At 40.2% G+C, this 16474-nt stretch overlaps 1 protein-coding gene and 1 long non-coding RNA gene across 10 annotated transcripts in view; one reads left to right on the top strand and one right to left on the bottom strand.

Annotated features, from left to right (window-relative positions):
- The window catches only part of DLGAP2 (DLG associated protein 2), a 522791-nt gene that overhangs the window by 212454 nt on the left and 293863 nt on the right, over positions 1-16474 (top strand). For all 8 annotated transcript variants that reach the window (XR_013542815.1, XM_078388888.1, XM_078388867.1 and 5 more), the window contains one exon: positions 10269-10301. Coding sequence is in view for 5 of the 8 variants with exons in the window: in XM_078388888.1 (XP_078245014.1) it covers positions 10269-10301 (33 nt within the window). In the remaining 3 variants the exon portion in view is untranslated. The remainder of the gene's footprint in view (positions 1-10268; positions 10302-16474) is intronic.
- The window catches only part of LOC140707427 (uncharacterized), a 35972-nt gene continuing 20980 nt past the window's right edge, over positions 1483-16474 (bottom strand). For both annotated transcript variants that reach the window (XR_012087486.2, XR_012087490.2), the window contains exons 2-3: positions 3904-3964; positions 1483-3659 (exon numbers count right to left, since the gene is read on the bottom strand). This is a non-coding gene — a long non-coding RNA (uncharacterized LOC140707427). The remainder of the gene's footprint in view (positions 3660-3903; positions 3965-16474) is intronic.

The following is a 16474-nucleotide window of genomic DNA, read 5'->3' as shown; positions in this document are numbered from 1 at the left end:
ATTCCAAACCACTAGCTGGGAAGGAGCTTGTAAACAACTTGCATACTGCACGATCACCATCTAAAAAGCCAACCTGGCATCAGCATCAACACCCATGTGAATTTGGGGTATTAATAACAGCACATGAGTTTGGAACTACCCACAGGAACTTGATGAACAGCCTTGAACAAGATGATTTATCATCAAAAGTTTATTTATTTATTTATTTATTTATTTATTTATTTATTTATTTATTTATTTATTTATTTATTATTCGATTTATACACCGCCCCTTGAGACAGAGTCTACTCGGGGCGGCTTACAAAGAAGAATAAAACATTATAAAATACAATCAAATAAAAAACATCAATACAGTGATGCCTCGCTTAGCGATCGCTCCGTTGAGCGATGAATTCGCATAGTGAGGGGGTCCGGGCCATCGCTGGAGCGTTCGCTCAGCGATGGCCCCTATGGTGTTTTTTCGCTGTGCGACGATCGCTAAGCGATTCGCTTAGCGATTTTTGCACAACGAAGCGGGGGAAAACAGCTGATCGGCGGTTCCAAAATGGCCGGCGCAACTTTTCCTGCCGCACCCTCGCTTTGCGAGGGCCCGAAAATGGCCACCTCTATGGAGAAGCTTCGCTCAACGGTAAGTTTAGGGCCCATTGGAACGCATTAAACCAAGTTTAATGCGTTTTAATGGGTTTTTTTGTTCTGTTGAGCGATGTTTCTCATAGCGATGGTTAATCCGGAACAGATTAACCTCGCTATGCGAGGCACCACTGTATATGTAAATCAATAACATAATTATATGAACAAATTAGAAGATCAAGATGGAGAAAAAAAACTAAAGAAAAAAGAAAATCAAGTGTTGACTGGAGGGAAGGCCTGCCTAAAGAGCCAGGTCTTTAAATGACTCTTAAAAACACCCAGCGAGGGTGCCAGGGTGATTTCCAGCGGCAAGGTGTTCCACAGTCGAGGGGCCAATGCCGAGAAGGCCCGGTTTCTTGTTCTTTCTTTCTGGGCCTCTCAGACGTCTTTCCTGGCTAAAATGAGTGACTCGGGTAGATCTAGGTGGGAAAAGGCACTCCACCATGTATCGAGGTCCTAAACCGTTTAGGGATTTATAAGTCATCATTAACACTTTGAAGTGGATGCAGAAACGAATGGAAAGCCAATGCAAGGTGGCCAGGATGGGAGAGATGTGCTGGTATTTTCTCGTCCCAGTGAGAAGTCTGGGTGCCGCATGTTGCACCATTTGAAGTTTCCGCAGCAGCCCCAAAAGTAGCCCCATGTAGAGTGCATTGCAGTGGTCTAATCTCGAGATTACGAGCGCATGGACCAGAGTGGTGAGCGCCCCAACATCAAGATAGGGACGCAGCTGGGCAATCCGCCACAGATGGAAATAGGCGGAGCGGACCACTGACACCACCTGGGTCTCCATGGTCAGCGTCGGGTCTGGATGTACTCCCAAGCTGTGAACCTCACTCTTCACGGTGAGAGTCACCCCCCCCAAAAGAGAGTGAGTTTCCTAAACCGCAGATGGAGGGGCCACCCACCCTCAGGACCTCCGTTCGCTGTTTGTTTGTTGTTGTTTTTAAAATACTATCTACATTTGGTTCATGCTTGTCAAACATCGTGTTACATGGGTTGCTTACAATTTGGGGGGGTTGCATCTTGATGTCTTCTCAATTGTCCCCCCAAATTCCATACATCTTTCAATCATTCTAACCATTCATGTATGTATTTTAGTATACAATACTGGCTATTATCATAATATTACTCTCATAGTATACAATGTTCTCAAAATCCTCTAATAACATACTTAATAAAAGTAATTCCAGTTCCAAATCTATATAATTTGAGGTGATTTAACCAACAAACGTTGTAATTTATATCAATGATAACTAAGTTCTTAACACATAATAAATATTCTCTAGAGCATTTTATACAGATTTTCTTTCTATAGTTGTTTAGCCATTTCTATCCCCACATTTTCTATCCTGTCTATAACAATATCATATTTAATGCATGTTCGTTATGTACTATTTGTTTACCCCAACCTTATATCTAGCTTCAATTTACCTTAAAAAAACCCACCATATTATGCCTTTACCCTGATTAGTGCTCCCTTATTTCAGTTTAATTCTCTTTTTTAATATATAAGATATGCTTTCCAACATTGAGGGCCACCTTCCTGTTTTTCCCTTTTTCATCTTTCTAAGTAATTCCTTCCCTTAATCTTTTTTCAGTTTTTGTTTCTGTCTTTCTAAACACTCTGCCATCTTTTGTGTCGTCTGATACCATTTTATGTATCTGGTTTACCTCCAATAGATCTTTATGCACATGGTCTGTCTCCAATAGATCTTCCAGGCTATTTTTAATTAATTCTGCTGATTTTTCTCCCCTTATCTTCCCTTAAAACTCTCCTCAACTCCACTAGATTTTCCTCATTAATTTCCTCCAGCCCTTCTTTAGGTTGCCATACACTGTCCACCACACTCTCATTTCCTTTTTTATTTTCTGTTGTTGTTTTTAAAATATTCTTAATGGTTGATTAAAAATATTGTTTCCACCATGTGGCCTGTTCTTGATTTTTATAAAGACAAATATAGCACATGAAGAGGGAAGCACCTTCCTCGTGTGGAAGATGGTTAGCCTTCGGCTGAGTATAGGGCTTTATAGTACAGCAAGGTATCCAGAAGTCAAGAGGAAATCACGGTATAAAACCAGAATACTGCCCTTCGTGAATCAAATCATAGCCGGCCTTCTAGCCACTAAAAGTTACATTAGCTGAAGTTTATTGTGTGGAGAAGTCCTAGAGGATGTAACTTACAGCGGTCCAGCTTGTATAGACCTGAAGCATATGCCGATACAGTTGAGAGCTTAATGTGTCTTGTGCATAGGCAGAAAGTAAATAATACAAGCAAGCTAAAGTCCCTTGCAATGTATCTGTCAGCAATGATAAATTAAAAAGCAAAAGCAGAGAGAAGTTGGAACTCTAAATAGAGCTTAAAAACTTTGTGGAGGGAAGGGTTTGAGAACAACTCGCCAAATTAGGAGTTCAGAGAGTTGCAGTGCAAGAAAGTAAAGTTTCCAGTCTCTGAGGGATGGGAGCCCGTGCCCCTGCCTCCATGCAGATCAGTTGCGACACTGCCCATACTTGTATACTGCACATTTCATTGTTCTGGGAAACGGGAGCAAGTAAATGATGTTATTGCAGGCAGAGAACAAGAGAGCGTAACTCTGGGAAATAACCAGCTTATGTATTAAATTGTGGCATCATTCTCAGACGAGAGAACAAAAATAACAATCCAGACAAAGGAAATAATCAACACGAAAATGTTGATATGGGAATTCTTTAAATATACTGTACTTAGTGTGTAACATGGTTATATGATCAGAAACACAGAAATGAACAAAGCGTGCCACACACATTATGAATTGCTCAACGGAAACGTTGTTTCACATTATTAACCTGCCATTTTATATTTGTTGTCAGCTGTCTCACCATTTGTCGATGACCTGCAGAGTATAAATGTTTCTTTAATATCTAAATGAATAATAAAATTATGATGGCCATTTATATAGATAAATCATTCTCCTTTTAAATTTTGCATCCACTGAGTTTTCATGTCAGGGGTCTTTCCACATCTTCACATCCACTGCTTTTCCAATCCCTGCAAAGAAATAACTGAACAGAATGACAACACTCCTGATTTCTCTGTTTCACATGATGGGAAAAGATATATGATGCAGTTGTGCTTTGTTTTCAATCTTGTAAATTACTCCTCTTAGATGGACTGGAAACAGACAATCATGAATACTCAGAACCAGATTAAGACATAAGATAGAATCCTCCTACCCTACACAAATGCACAAGAGCAACTGAGCAAACGATTCAATGTGGTTAGCAAGCTGTACCTTCTTCATAGTATTCCATGTCCATTGGTAGAGCAAACAGTGGCATGCCCGGCCTTGTGACCTGTAGCGAGCGGAGAGAAAGGGGAAAACAACTTGAATCGGTGTCCTTACATGCATGGTTTTCATGAAGAGGATTTTAGCTGTGAGGTCTTAATATCACTGCTAGATTAAGCTAAGGACAAATATGGGGCATCCCATTGTGTTTCCCTCCCTCAGCAGGTATGTTTCAGTGCTAGGTGGAATTGCCACATCCTGCAAACTTTAGCATTCAGCACTGTTAGTGGTGTTCCACTTAGAAGCCAATCATAATATGAGGCAAAAGCTGGAATTCTCTCAGCTCTCATATAAATTTGATACTGATAACATTGCAGTCTGTCTTAAAGACTGACTGTTAGCCAAATGAAAGGGATTTTCCAAATGACTGAGAAGAGGAGGTGGAGAATTTTTAGTATCAATTAAGAAATTAACAAACAGAAGTGTGACTTTGGACATCACTGTTTATAATGGTGGCTGTCAACTCATGCAAGACTTCATTTCAGGAAATATAATCACCAGCACTAGAAGTGTGTAGAGAAAAGAGCCTATTTGGCACGGAGCAGATAGTGGGCTGAAGACGAAGTACATTTTCTGTATGAGCAGCATTAATTAAAACTGTAACTGCAGCGGTTATTGACATAGCCTCCTATCTAGGTCAAAACGTATCTACGTTCTCACTGTAACTGTTCATTTCATCTGTCATATGTTACCTTGTGCAATTTATCTTCCAAGACAGGGCTGGAAAGCAACTTAATTAAGAGGTTAAATGCAATGGCTTAATGAAATAAGCAAACTCCACTTAAAGGTTGGGTAAATTTGCCAATCAACAGTAACATCATTGGTAATATGGAATGCTACCATTATTGGTAGCTGTGTGGTTTTATGTAGCCCATGTTTATCCATGTATGTTGGAGGCAATGCTAATGAATGTGTTAATTGGTGTCAGATTTCACTGTGGAAAGTTCAGGAAATCCCATGTTCAAATTAACTAATTACTTTCTGTTTACAATGGACTGGTAGTAGTGGGGTGAATGAGAAAGAGAGACCAATCTGAACCCCAGATCTGCTTCCCACACCCAAGGTCTTAAGTCATGTCTGAACCAATCCTGAGATCAGGGTTAGTTAGGCCTGCTAGAAAGGCAAAGTCAGTAAATTAAGACTTCAGATTTCATGAGCCTTGTCTTCAGCAACTGATTGGTCATTGCTTGAGAGAAGGCTAATTTGTTTATGACCCTAAAGAGAGCCAGAATCCCTAGGAAACATTGGGAATTTTACTTTTTCTGAACTACGCTCTCCAAGAATTCCCCAGCCTTGTATTCATTTGGAGGCTTGGCTCAGCCTGAGCGTTAACAATACTGGAGATTGCTTGAGGAGGAACTAAGACATTTGTGTGATATAGAGTTTATCAGTGGATGCAGCAAATAATAATTCCAGCAAAACAAAGCTCGGGATGCACTTGCTAATTGCCGGGACTTTCCGGTGGCACCAGCGCTGTTTTATAGGGCTTATAGTCCCTTGGTGCTTAGCTGCTAAGATGAAGGCCAAGGAGAAATAGGCCAAATGAAATAAATAGACTAACAATGGTGTTTACCAGAGAGGTTTTCTGACAGTCTTCCAGGAGATGGAAACTGTCAGAGAGAAGGAAAGAAAAACAGCAGGTACCCCCTTTCAACAGGGAGCTGTGGAAGGCCTCTTTTCAAGAGAAGCCAGTAGGAACGCTCCTATCAGAACACCTGGGAAAGAAGCCCAGTTCACAGAGCAGTATCATTATCACAGAAAGGACTGAACAGGGGAAACCTGAGCTAAAAGAGTAACCAGCCTTAACCTCTAAATGCAAGGAATTTAACTTGAACACATAAGCGGAAGCAAAGTGGAAGGGAACAGTTAGTGCATCTCTTTTGTTTTCCACAGCTAATGTTTGATCCTTTAGAGCAGCGGTTCCCATCCTTGCACCCCCAGATGTTCTTGGATGGTGCGAGCCAGGTTTTTTTGGGAGCTGTAGTCTAAGAACATCTGGGGTTCACAAGGTTGGGGACCACTGCTCTAGAGTCATGGGCATTCTGGGAGTTTAGTCCACAATGGTAATTTTCCCAAGCTCTGGCCCGTCTTGAAAGAGTGGAGGGAAGGGAGACTGATGCCCTGAGATGGGGCTTGGTGGAGTTTGGGAGAAGGGCTTTGATAGACAGGAACCCTTCTCATGTGCTTGCCTAAAGGTAAGGAGATAATGGGTTCACAGGCAAAACAAAAGGTGTATTACTCTCTGGCGCTGAGGGTTGGTGCTTCCAGAAGCATGCTGGAAGTTTAACGTGCCTTTTGGGAATCCCATTTTGCCAAAACAGTTGTCACGCTGAGGGTTTATTTAAGCACTGCTGCTTAGAAAAAGAAATCTTGCAACATCTTTTAATTACTGTGAATGATCAGTGCCTTTGTTTTACTTCTCAGCTGAGAAATGGCCCTTCCCAACAGCAGGCAGGCTGCCGAAATCATGCTGAGACAGCGCTGACTCAAAGGAAACAATGCTGTAGCTTGAATTCCCAACACACAAACGTTTTCCCCAAGATATCTTCTGTTGCTCACGAGATTTATACCTCTATTCCCCAGTGCTATGATTAAGTCGGAGCCTTTACACACCTTTGCTTCTCCGCTTCCTTATTACAGCTATGCCTGTTCCTTTTAGCGAAGTAACTCTAGCACACATCTTTATTCTTAAACATTTTTTGCCTACTGCCTTCAATTTTCCATAGCATTGTTGTCTTTTCATATGAATCTTATCTTCAATTTGAACCTCAAGCCTGCTTTCCATAACCATGTACTGTAAAAACCACCCAGAATAGTGGCTTGCCCCTAGATGGGTGGTGTATAAATGCAGTAACTAACTAAGCAACTAATCATAGAATTATAGAATAGTGAAGTTGGAAGGGGCCTAAAAGGCCATTGAGTCCAACCCCAGCTTGATGCAGGAATACAGATCAAAGGATATCTGCCAGGTGGTTGTCTAAGTTTCTTTTGAATGCCTCCAGTGTTGGAGCCCTTACCACCTCTCGAGGTAATTGGTTCCACTGTTGTACTGAACTAACTAACTAACTAACTAACTAACTAACTAACTAACTAACTAACTAACCAACCAACCAACCAACCAACCAACCAACCAACCAACCAACCAACCAACCAACCAACCAACCAACCAACCACAGTAATTCTAAAATAGGGTGGATTTGATTTCATTATTTTTGCTTGTAATGAGTGAATCTTTGTCTTTCTGGTAGTCCATGGAATCTGTCACAGTCTCCTCAAACATCACAAAATCAAATTATTTTCTTCCTGTCAATTTTCTTTGTTAACCAACTTTCACAGCTTATCATATGGAATACCATAGTTTGGATGATATTGGCTTTTCTGCAATAACAGATAATAATTTTTTAAGTTGTTCTTTTTAAAAATTTCTTTGCAAAAAAAGTTCTAATAGTGCCCTTTGCCCCTATGTGCCTGTTGCCGAAAAGTTGCATTTAGGGTTCTGAACAATGTTTCTCTTATCTTTTATTCTTGCTTCTCACCAGTCACTAACAATTTTAAGAGCTTCATTGGTCAATCACCAATTAGTCAATGATTTCTAATCATAAAGTGAAGTGTTATATGCACACTAACAACTTTAGCTACATGAGTTTTTGCTAGTTGCAGACAGGCTGTGGAACAGCAGAGTTGAAAATGTTGGGTGCCATGTTGCTTTTATTGTTTCTGTTGTTAATGTTTGTACGTATATTGTAATTACAAGCATTCTGATTGGGGTTCCTCCCCACAGAAAAAGGCACCCAAGAGATGTAAACAATAATAGGGAAGAGGAGGGTAATTTTCAGAGAGGCAGGATCTACTGGATTCCCTCCCCGCTACAACCTGCAGTGCCATCAGACAAAGGAACAGGCAGAGATACATTACAAATTAAGAAGCAAGCTGTTTCTGAGCTTCAACCCAGGAATTTGTGGTCATAGTAGAACCAAGCTCACAAACTCCTTCACTCCAAAATCTACTCCTCTTTGGCCATCATACATACTTTTTCATAGCGATTTGTTTCTGTGTGAAAGAAAGAGAGAGTATGCACACATGTGCACATGCACTCACACCCACACAATTGTTGTGCATATGAATTTCAGATGTTGTGGAATAGGGAATCAAGGCATCCTTTCTGACACAATTTCCCCCAGTAAATCCCAATTTTTCTTCTGCCTACCCCTATTGTAGAAGCACCTGCTTATAAAATGCCTTCATTTGATTTCTGTAGGATTATAGGAGTATCCTGTATATGTGTTTAGTAGCAATAAACTTAAGAGTGGAGTCCAAAAGCATAGCAGATATTGTATACATACCCCCAGATGATGCTGATAATTCCAATAGTGAAAGTAAAAGATTGTGAACATTATTATTGAGAAAGGTGAAGGCATAGAAGAGAACATCCAGTTAGGAACAACTGATTGTCTAGTCATAAAGTGAAGTGTTATCTGAATGAAACAAGTACTTCATCAGAATCTTATTTCCTTAAGGGGAAAAAAAATATATGGGTTGACTCCAGGCAAAAGCGAAATGAATTTCCCATTTTTAAAAAAAAAAAAACACTTAGCAGAGAGAAATAAAAACAGACTTATGGATAGAAAACAAGTAACACTTGCTAAAAATTATATATTTGAAAGATGGAAAATGGTAGACAGGGGAACCATTTTCAGATTTTTTTCTACCACCTCTTATATTGAAATGTATAATCCAGGTCCCAGAGTGAACAAAATAATACTGTGCCTTCCTATGCCATCTGCAGAGACACAGTTTATGCCCACAGTAGAATCTGTGACACTTCTGGACCCAGGCTGCTTCCCATCTTGAATGCTTCCTTTAAAATCATTTTTTTTCCGTAGGAGCTTTGCTGAACCACCCTGGCTTTAGCACGCCTCTTGTAATCTTGCCTCATCACATTCCTCATTCCCTTCGTAGTACTCTGTTTAAACCCCTGATGGTCTCCCTTCTCCTGTGTTCTGCTTGTCTAACAGAGAGAGAGAGAGAGCTTTCTCTCTATCAGCTGGGATTTAAGTCATTCACTGACATTCTATACAGTACAATGTCTGTTTTATGGACAATAGAGTAATAGTAGCAGTGGAAGTAGTTTGGCATTTCCTATGAAAAGGGCAGATTTGGGGCAGAAAGAGAGAATACAGTTTTTAACCTTAAATTAAATAGCGGCAGTATCCCCGTGCCGCAAGATGATTTGATGGCTTTGGTGCAGTGCTCTAATGTAGGTAACTCTCTGGAAATAACACACCTACAGTATCTCTTTGAAAATCTCTGGAAATTGTCACAGTGGGAAGCACCAGGTCTGGCTGTACAGAAATTCATCAGTGCCAGGAATAATACCCAAATAAATGTGTTTGGGTTTAAGGTTATGAACTATGACCCATCAAATGTGTTAATCTAGCTATATTTGTTATAATGTATTAATATGTCTACCCTCTACCCACCCCACTGCCAGAAATCTTGTATTTTTTTAGTAGAGTTCACTTCTAGACGCACATATTTTTAAGAATTTTAAAGATGAAGGGGTTTGGGCTGCAAAATTTGGAATTTCTGCAGCATTACAAAAAATTTTTTAAAAAATGTATCTTTTCACTTCTCAGCCTTTTGGCTAAGATCGAGGATAGTGTAGCTTTTGAAATTCCCACTTCTGCACCACGATTAAAAGCTTTTACATAGAAAGGCTGCTCACCCCAACTCAGCTCAGATCATTATTCACATTCTCTCTCTCAGTCCCCTTCTCCACGTATAGCTGTCCTTGTACAGTTCTTTTTCTAGACTTAGAGAAGAAGGGACCACAGCGGCAGAAACAGAATCACCTGTGCACTTGACCAAGCACCTCATGGTCTGTGTGTACAGACACAAACCGTATGGTGTGTATGCTAGTGTAATGGGATATATTTATCTCATTGTTTGAGCCTTCGTGTGCAGAAATTCTGATCACTCCATGAACATCAGGGGCACAGAAGAGATGGATGTGTTATCATGATCTCAACATCTTTCTCCATGCATATAAAACTGTATATCATCACACATACACACTTGCCATTCCCCTGTCCTTCTTGGCCATCCTCTTACTTTGAATTAGTACATGTTGTTTCTCTTCTCAGAGAAAGAGGAAGAAGGCTTGTCCACTGATACTGGTTGTCTGAGATATAATATATTAGACAAGGCGACAGTCAGCCAGGAGAATCTTGGGCAGACATTCTAAGCTGAAAAGCAGTGATCTCTGTTAGCAGAGGATTCTACTGATGACTTTCCCTCTTTTTGCTTTGCAGAATCACAGTGTACCCTCTGTGGCGAGCCTGAAGGTAAGTTGTGTATCTGCATCATTAATAATTTTGAAAGGAAAAAGTGGTGATGCTTGATTTTCGCAATCTGTTTAATCTGTGAGCAGTTTTTCTACTGTGGCAGCAAATTGAATGTTGTATTAGAGGTGATGTTGAGAAAAGGAGGGGAGGAGGAACACACATTTCTGTGTAAGAGATCAAAAAATGGAACTGAGTTAGTGCTGAGGAAAGCACCATATATGCTTCGGGAGTAGGTGACAATACTGTATTCTTCTGTCATATAAACAGAAATTTTTCTTCTTTGACTCAGGACATGTGGGTTCATTCGTATCATGAGAAATAAGAATGCAAAACCATCATTTGAGATTGTATGGAACCATAGCACAATTAGATCTTAATCCAAGCAGTTGTTGACTTCATAGGCCAGAGAGCTCAAATTAGCATGCATGATTTAAAAAAAAAATCAGGACACAACAGATCGGCTAGCTCGCCCCTCCCAATTTTATTCTTCGGACAAGCCTATGAGGTAAGGTAGTGATTAGCCCCAGATGATCTAGTGTGGTTTATGACTGAGAACAGATCCAAACCCTGATAAGCTTCATTGCATCAAGTCTTCTGCAACATTTTGCACAAGAGTTCAGCAAACAATATGGATGCATTTTCCTTTTTCTCTCAGACTTCCCTGAATCCAAGCCAACAGATCTCACAGGTGTTAAACCTTTTATCTCTGTGCCAGTGTAATCCTTTCGAATTTGTTCCCCAGGGAAGGTCACCTGCTGTTATTTCTGTTATCTTTGCAATGCAATGAAAGGTGTGTTCCTCCACCCTCTCTCAGTGGAGTTTCAGGGTGTGTAGTTTCACTGGTGGATTTATCAGTAGACTTATCCTCATCCACTTCTGTTATTATTTTTTTTTTACTGTTGCTCTTACAAGCCTATAAACTGCTTTGAAAGGTTGCATACCTGCCAAACAGCAGAGTTTGGCAAAAGTACTTTGTAGAATTAGAGGCCTCAGAATTTCCCACTTGGATTCTGGGAGTTGTAGTTCCAATCAAATAATAACTTGCCAAGCCATGAGAATGCAGGATATGAGTGCTTTCAGTCAATGAATAATCTAGCTAGTACTTTGCCAATGCTTCTAATTCCCACTTCACTCATTGGCAGAGAGTTTATTTTACTTGAAGTGGATTGTTCACACTAATTTTAAATTGTAGTATGAATATTTTTCTTACTACAGAATAATAGAAAAAGAATCTGCAGGCTGGAGGTTATATTCAGAATTGACAGCCAACCATCCAGTAAAGGGAGTTCACCTCACTATCAGGTCTTGAGCAGAATAGAGATTTCTGAACAAGGAATAGAGATTCACATGGGAGTTTCTCCTCCTCCCCCCACCCTTCCTCTTCCTCCTCTTTGCTGAAACCTGCTCACAAGCAAGAGAACTCAAGGGTAAAAAATTCCAGATCAGCCATGTCTTTAAAAACAGGAATAACTGGAAGTTGTGCTATGATACCCCTACTGATTCTCTTTGAGGCCTGGTAAGTGAGCATAAAGACTGACAACAACTATGTACAAGCAGCAGCAGCATAAAAGAGCGCACTGAATGGATATCCCTATGGAGAAGAACTGGTGGAAAGAACGGGTAGATGTTGTGAGAAGAGAAAAGGTGTACAATGGAAAATCTGTGTAGTTTTGTTTGGGGACCATTGTAGGAGTAACACATAGACAGTCTGTGTAAGACGTTGGTTAGCCTCTCATTTTGCTATTCAGGTGTAATTGTTGCCCTTTGTTCTAAATTTTAGTATGAGTCTAGACTGACTCACTGAAACAAAGATGTTAACTTGAACATTTCCTATGGACTTAATGGATATAATTGAGTTGGAACTAACAACTGTATTTAGATTTTCATTCTTAGGGTGTGTGTGAGGGGGGGAGGGGGGAGTGCACCAACCCTTCTCAAGTATTTCCAGGACTAAAAACTGAAAAAGTGGGGTGATCTACCTGTCAGTGTTTGCTGCCCCAACTTTTTTTTCCACACAATTGCCCAAAGAGGTGGGCAAACAAAATAAAAATATTTTCTCAAGATACTGCCATGCCATATAACAGGGGGAGGAAATAGACAAGATTGTGAGATTCAGTCTTCGCTCCCCTCCTCTCTATGCCTGTGTGACCTTAAAGAAAAGCACTACAATGCGCAAATCTGCAAATGGCAGACGTTACCATGTTCTGTCAATAAGCCCTCTTTCAGATTCGACAATGAACAGATGCAAAACAAGCAAGCCTCGTATGTAGTCAGCCCCATCTGTGCACTGCAAGAGAGAGCAAATGGTGTTGAACGTTATTGCTGTCATAATCACCTCAACCAACAGGTTCTTTTGCCCTGCCAGGGAAATTTGCATCTTTAAACAAGTTTTTTGGTAAAAACAAAACCAAATGTGTTACTAATTGATGGTGACCTGTTTAATGGAGTAATCGTATTAAAAAGACAATATGAGATTTAGGAGAAAACCCCATTCTGCCCTTCTGTTTACACCTGAAGTATCGTTTCCAGAACATGCATTTCATTTGCAATGTACTAATAATGAGGTAGCCTTTATTTAAAGATATTGAAATCAGCACCTTCAGGGGGGAAAAAGCAACAGATAAAGTTTCAGTAGGAAACAGGTACAAGTTGGGTCAGGATCACAATCCAGGTTGGGTCCCATGTGGCAGGATTTTCTTCACAATGAAAATTGGCCCTAAGTTTAACTAAACTGCTTTCAAATGCACCATCATGTCCATGAATGGTGGACAATAGCTAGTGGCCACTAGCACATGGACTGTAGCCCTATTTCAGGGCGCTGGCCAGAGTATGAAGGAACTATGTTCCTTCTGCTTTCAAGGGAGGGAGACAATTCTCAGAGTGAGCACTGGCTGAGGAGAATTTGTCTGTGTATATGAGTTGGGTTTAAAGAATGAGCAGCCACTTCCAGCCATTTCAGCTGTCTCCAGGACTGTAAGTGAAGGGGTGTGTGTGTGTTGCTTCAAAGGGCCAAGCGGTTTCTCTCCCCAGTCCTTCCCTTCACTTCTGTCTTCTTGGCATCCCATTGCCGGACCCGTTGTTTCACTTGGAGCAAACAGAGGAGTGGAGCACCAGTGTCATGGACGTTGAAGCCACCTTATAGCACAAGACCTGGCAACAGCCTTGCACAGCTCAGGGAAGAAAGTTTCCTTCTCACTGCTCCGCCTCTGTGACATGAGAGTGGCCAATTCCCAGTCTCACTTCTTGGCCCTAAAACAGAAGGGAATTGGGATGCTCCTGACCAGGCAACTCCCAAGCCCATGCCAATAGAAATATATCGAATTTTAAAATAAACAAACGAAACTAGAAAAAACTCAATGCAAGAACACCCACAGAAGGCCACACAACTGTTTTCTGGATTAAACCAGGGTGCTTCTAGGAATAAACGCCTCTGGGGGGAAAAAGCATGATGAGTCATTGTCTCTATTTTGCATTGGATTTCTAAAGAAAGAGAGGACAAAAAAAGGCAAGCCGCTGGCTTACAAATATCTAGATCAAGTCTGGTGATTAGTTCATAGTTTATATGATGTGAAGACCTCATGTTTCTTTGTACATCATGATATGCAGTTGTGAATTGCACCTGCACTGTCTCCAAAACCCAGTAAAGAAAAAGAAAAAGAGAGAGAAAGGTGTTCAGGGAAGCTGTACAAAGATCTGATGTCAAAATTATGTATGTGCAGTACTGGAACTGGGATTGGAATGATGTAACATAGACTATATTTGGATAAATACTACAGAGACACACTCAAACTTTTGATATTAGAAACCTATTGTGAGGAGCATATTATTGTATCGATATATGTCTGGAGATGAATGAGCTTAATAGAACTGTGGAATGTCTAAAATTAAAGTTGCAGTTGTAGAAGGGGTAGCTGTGCTAGTTCTACCCAAGCATTATTGGTGAAAACAGTATAAATATAAATATAAATGTAAATAATAATGTTTTCACCTATAACATTAAAGTTGCTTGTGATAATTACTGTATCTCTAAAACTATAGAATTATTTTGACTCTGCCACTATTAACATTCTGGTCAAAATTAGAGTTCTGATTCTGTGACTATAGAGACGTCCTGAAGTATAAATATTGAAGGTGGGGATATGAAATCTGGACTCTTCATTTTCCTCCCTCCACCCCAAGAATTTTCTGTGAGTCTGAAAGTAGTTTAACAGTAAAGAGAATTATTCTAGTTCCAGCAACATCAACCTTTGTTCCATCTCTGCCTAGTAATAAACCTTATGTTTCTGGACTACATTTATTATCTGATGTTGTGTTGTGTTGTGTTTTTTAAATTAAAAATCTGGCCAGTAATTCAGGATGAATATCTTAAACATGCAAGAGATTGTTCTTAGTATGATTTGGTTTCCACCTGAGTGGCTTTGAATGGTGCTGGCTCAGTGATGTTGCCTCCAAGTCTAAAAAAGAAGTCAAGCAGAGACTCATGAATGGCCTCTGAGAACCCTTGTGAGCACTACTGAAGCAAGGATTAATGCTTCATAGTTTCTGGCAACCTGTGATCTCTCAGCAATTTATTCAATAATTCTGCTTGACTGCTATGGGAAGGTGGTGTGTTGAAAAAGGGAGGCCTTTTAAAAACATCTCAGTGTGGTGTTTTTTTAACACCACTGCTTTTTTAAACACCTCAGCAGCAATATGAAATAATCTCAATGCCATTAGAACAAAGAGCAATTTTGTGATATGTGACCTCATTGTTTCTTTGTGGACCAACTAATTCGTTTGCTCAATCCTGAACAATTACAGTACATTAATTCACAGAATATTTTGTTACGCAGTTCAGAAATGGAAAATCTTCCCCTACAGAGTTTGGTCAGAGGTTTCCTTACATTAGATGAGAACTGAAAAGAGATGGGTATGAATCAGAAAAATTGTGATTCATTTATATTCACGATTCATTAAGGTTGATGAATCATGAATTATGAATTTACATTTTTTTTCCTGATGAATCAATGAATTGATTTGTGAATTCATTATTTTTTTTACTTTAAAACCCTATAAAATGGCCCTCAAGCACCTAGAGCTGCTAAATTCACAGGGAAGCTTCCCTTGACTCTCTTCTACAAGCCCTGCAGGTTTAGTGAAGTTTGAATTTTGGTAGTCTGAGTTATACACCAACAAAGAAGTGGCCACACAGGAAAGTCCCCCCCCCCCAAGGCACCTAAAGACACTGAAATCTCAAAGAAGGTTCCACTGACTCTCCACTACCATCCCTCCACGTTTGGTGAAGATTGGATTTCAGATATCCAAGTTATACACCCACAAATTCGGTCCCCCAGGAAAATGCTCTTTAGCAGCTGGCTTGGGGAAGCCTCGTCTTCACCAAACTTGGATGGATTGCAGAGAAATGTCATGGGAAGCTTTTCTGTGATTTTGGGGTCTCTAGGTGCCTGGGGGGAACTTTCCTGGGTGCCCCTCTTTGTGGGTTCATAACCTGGATGTCCAAAACCCAAACTCCAACAAACTTGGAGAGATTGTAGGCAAGAGTTAAAGGAAGCTTCTCTTTGATTTTGGTGTGTTTAGGTGCCTAGGGGGGCATTTTATAACCAGATGAATCAAACATCTCTAAAATTATTGATTCATGATTTGTTTGTGACAGTGATTTGCACAAATAGGAATTAATGAATTTGTGATTTTTTTTAATGAACTGAGTGATTTGTTTTTGTTTTTTAATTCATGCTCATCTCTAGAACTGGGTTCTATTGCTCTCCCAATGTTTGCTTCTTTTTTTTCTGCTTTGTTAATTAATATCAAGACAGACTTCCCTAGTTTAGGATTTTAAATGCAGTGTTAAGGGAGACCTTGAAGAGATTTTCTCAGTGTTTATTTCTTCCTCCAGGTCTCTGTGCCTCAGAAACCCACTTCTCAGTGTCTGTAATGAGTACTGTGTTTCTGGTGTATGGTTCTCATCTCAGATTTTCCTGCTTGAACTGGTGGAACCGGTCTCAGATCTGGAGGGAGAACCCAAAGTTTCCCCTCCCCCCCCCCCCAGTCTGGGAGAATTTAATATTCAAATGGAAGCCTTCTTATAAGTGGTGGATCAAGACTTCATTATAATTGGGAGATCAGGGGGTGGTTGTACTGAGTTGGGGTTACAGCATATTGAATTAGTATCAAGT

This window comes from Pogona vitticeps, chromosome 1 (genome assembly GCF_051106095.1).
Source record: "Pogona vitticeps strain Pit_001003342236 chromosome 1, PviZW2.1, whole genome shotgun sequence".
Lineage (NCBI taxonomy): Eukaryota > Metazoa > Chordata > Lepidosauria > Squamata > Agamidae > Pogona > Pogona vitticeps.
The sequence above is the reverse complement of the archived record's forward strand: the minus strand, read 5'-3'. Positions and strand labels throughout refer to the sequence as shown.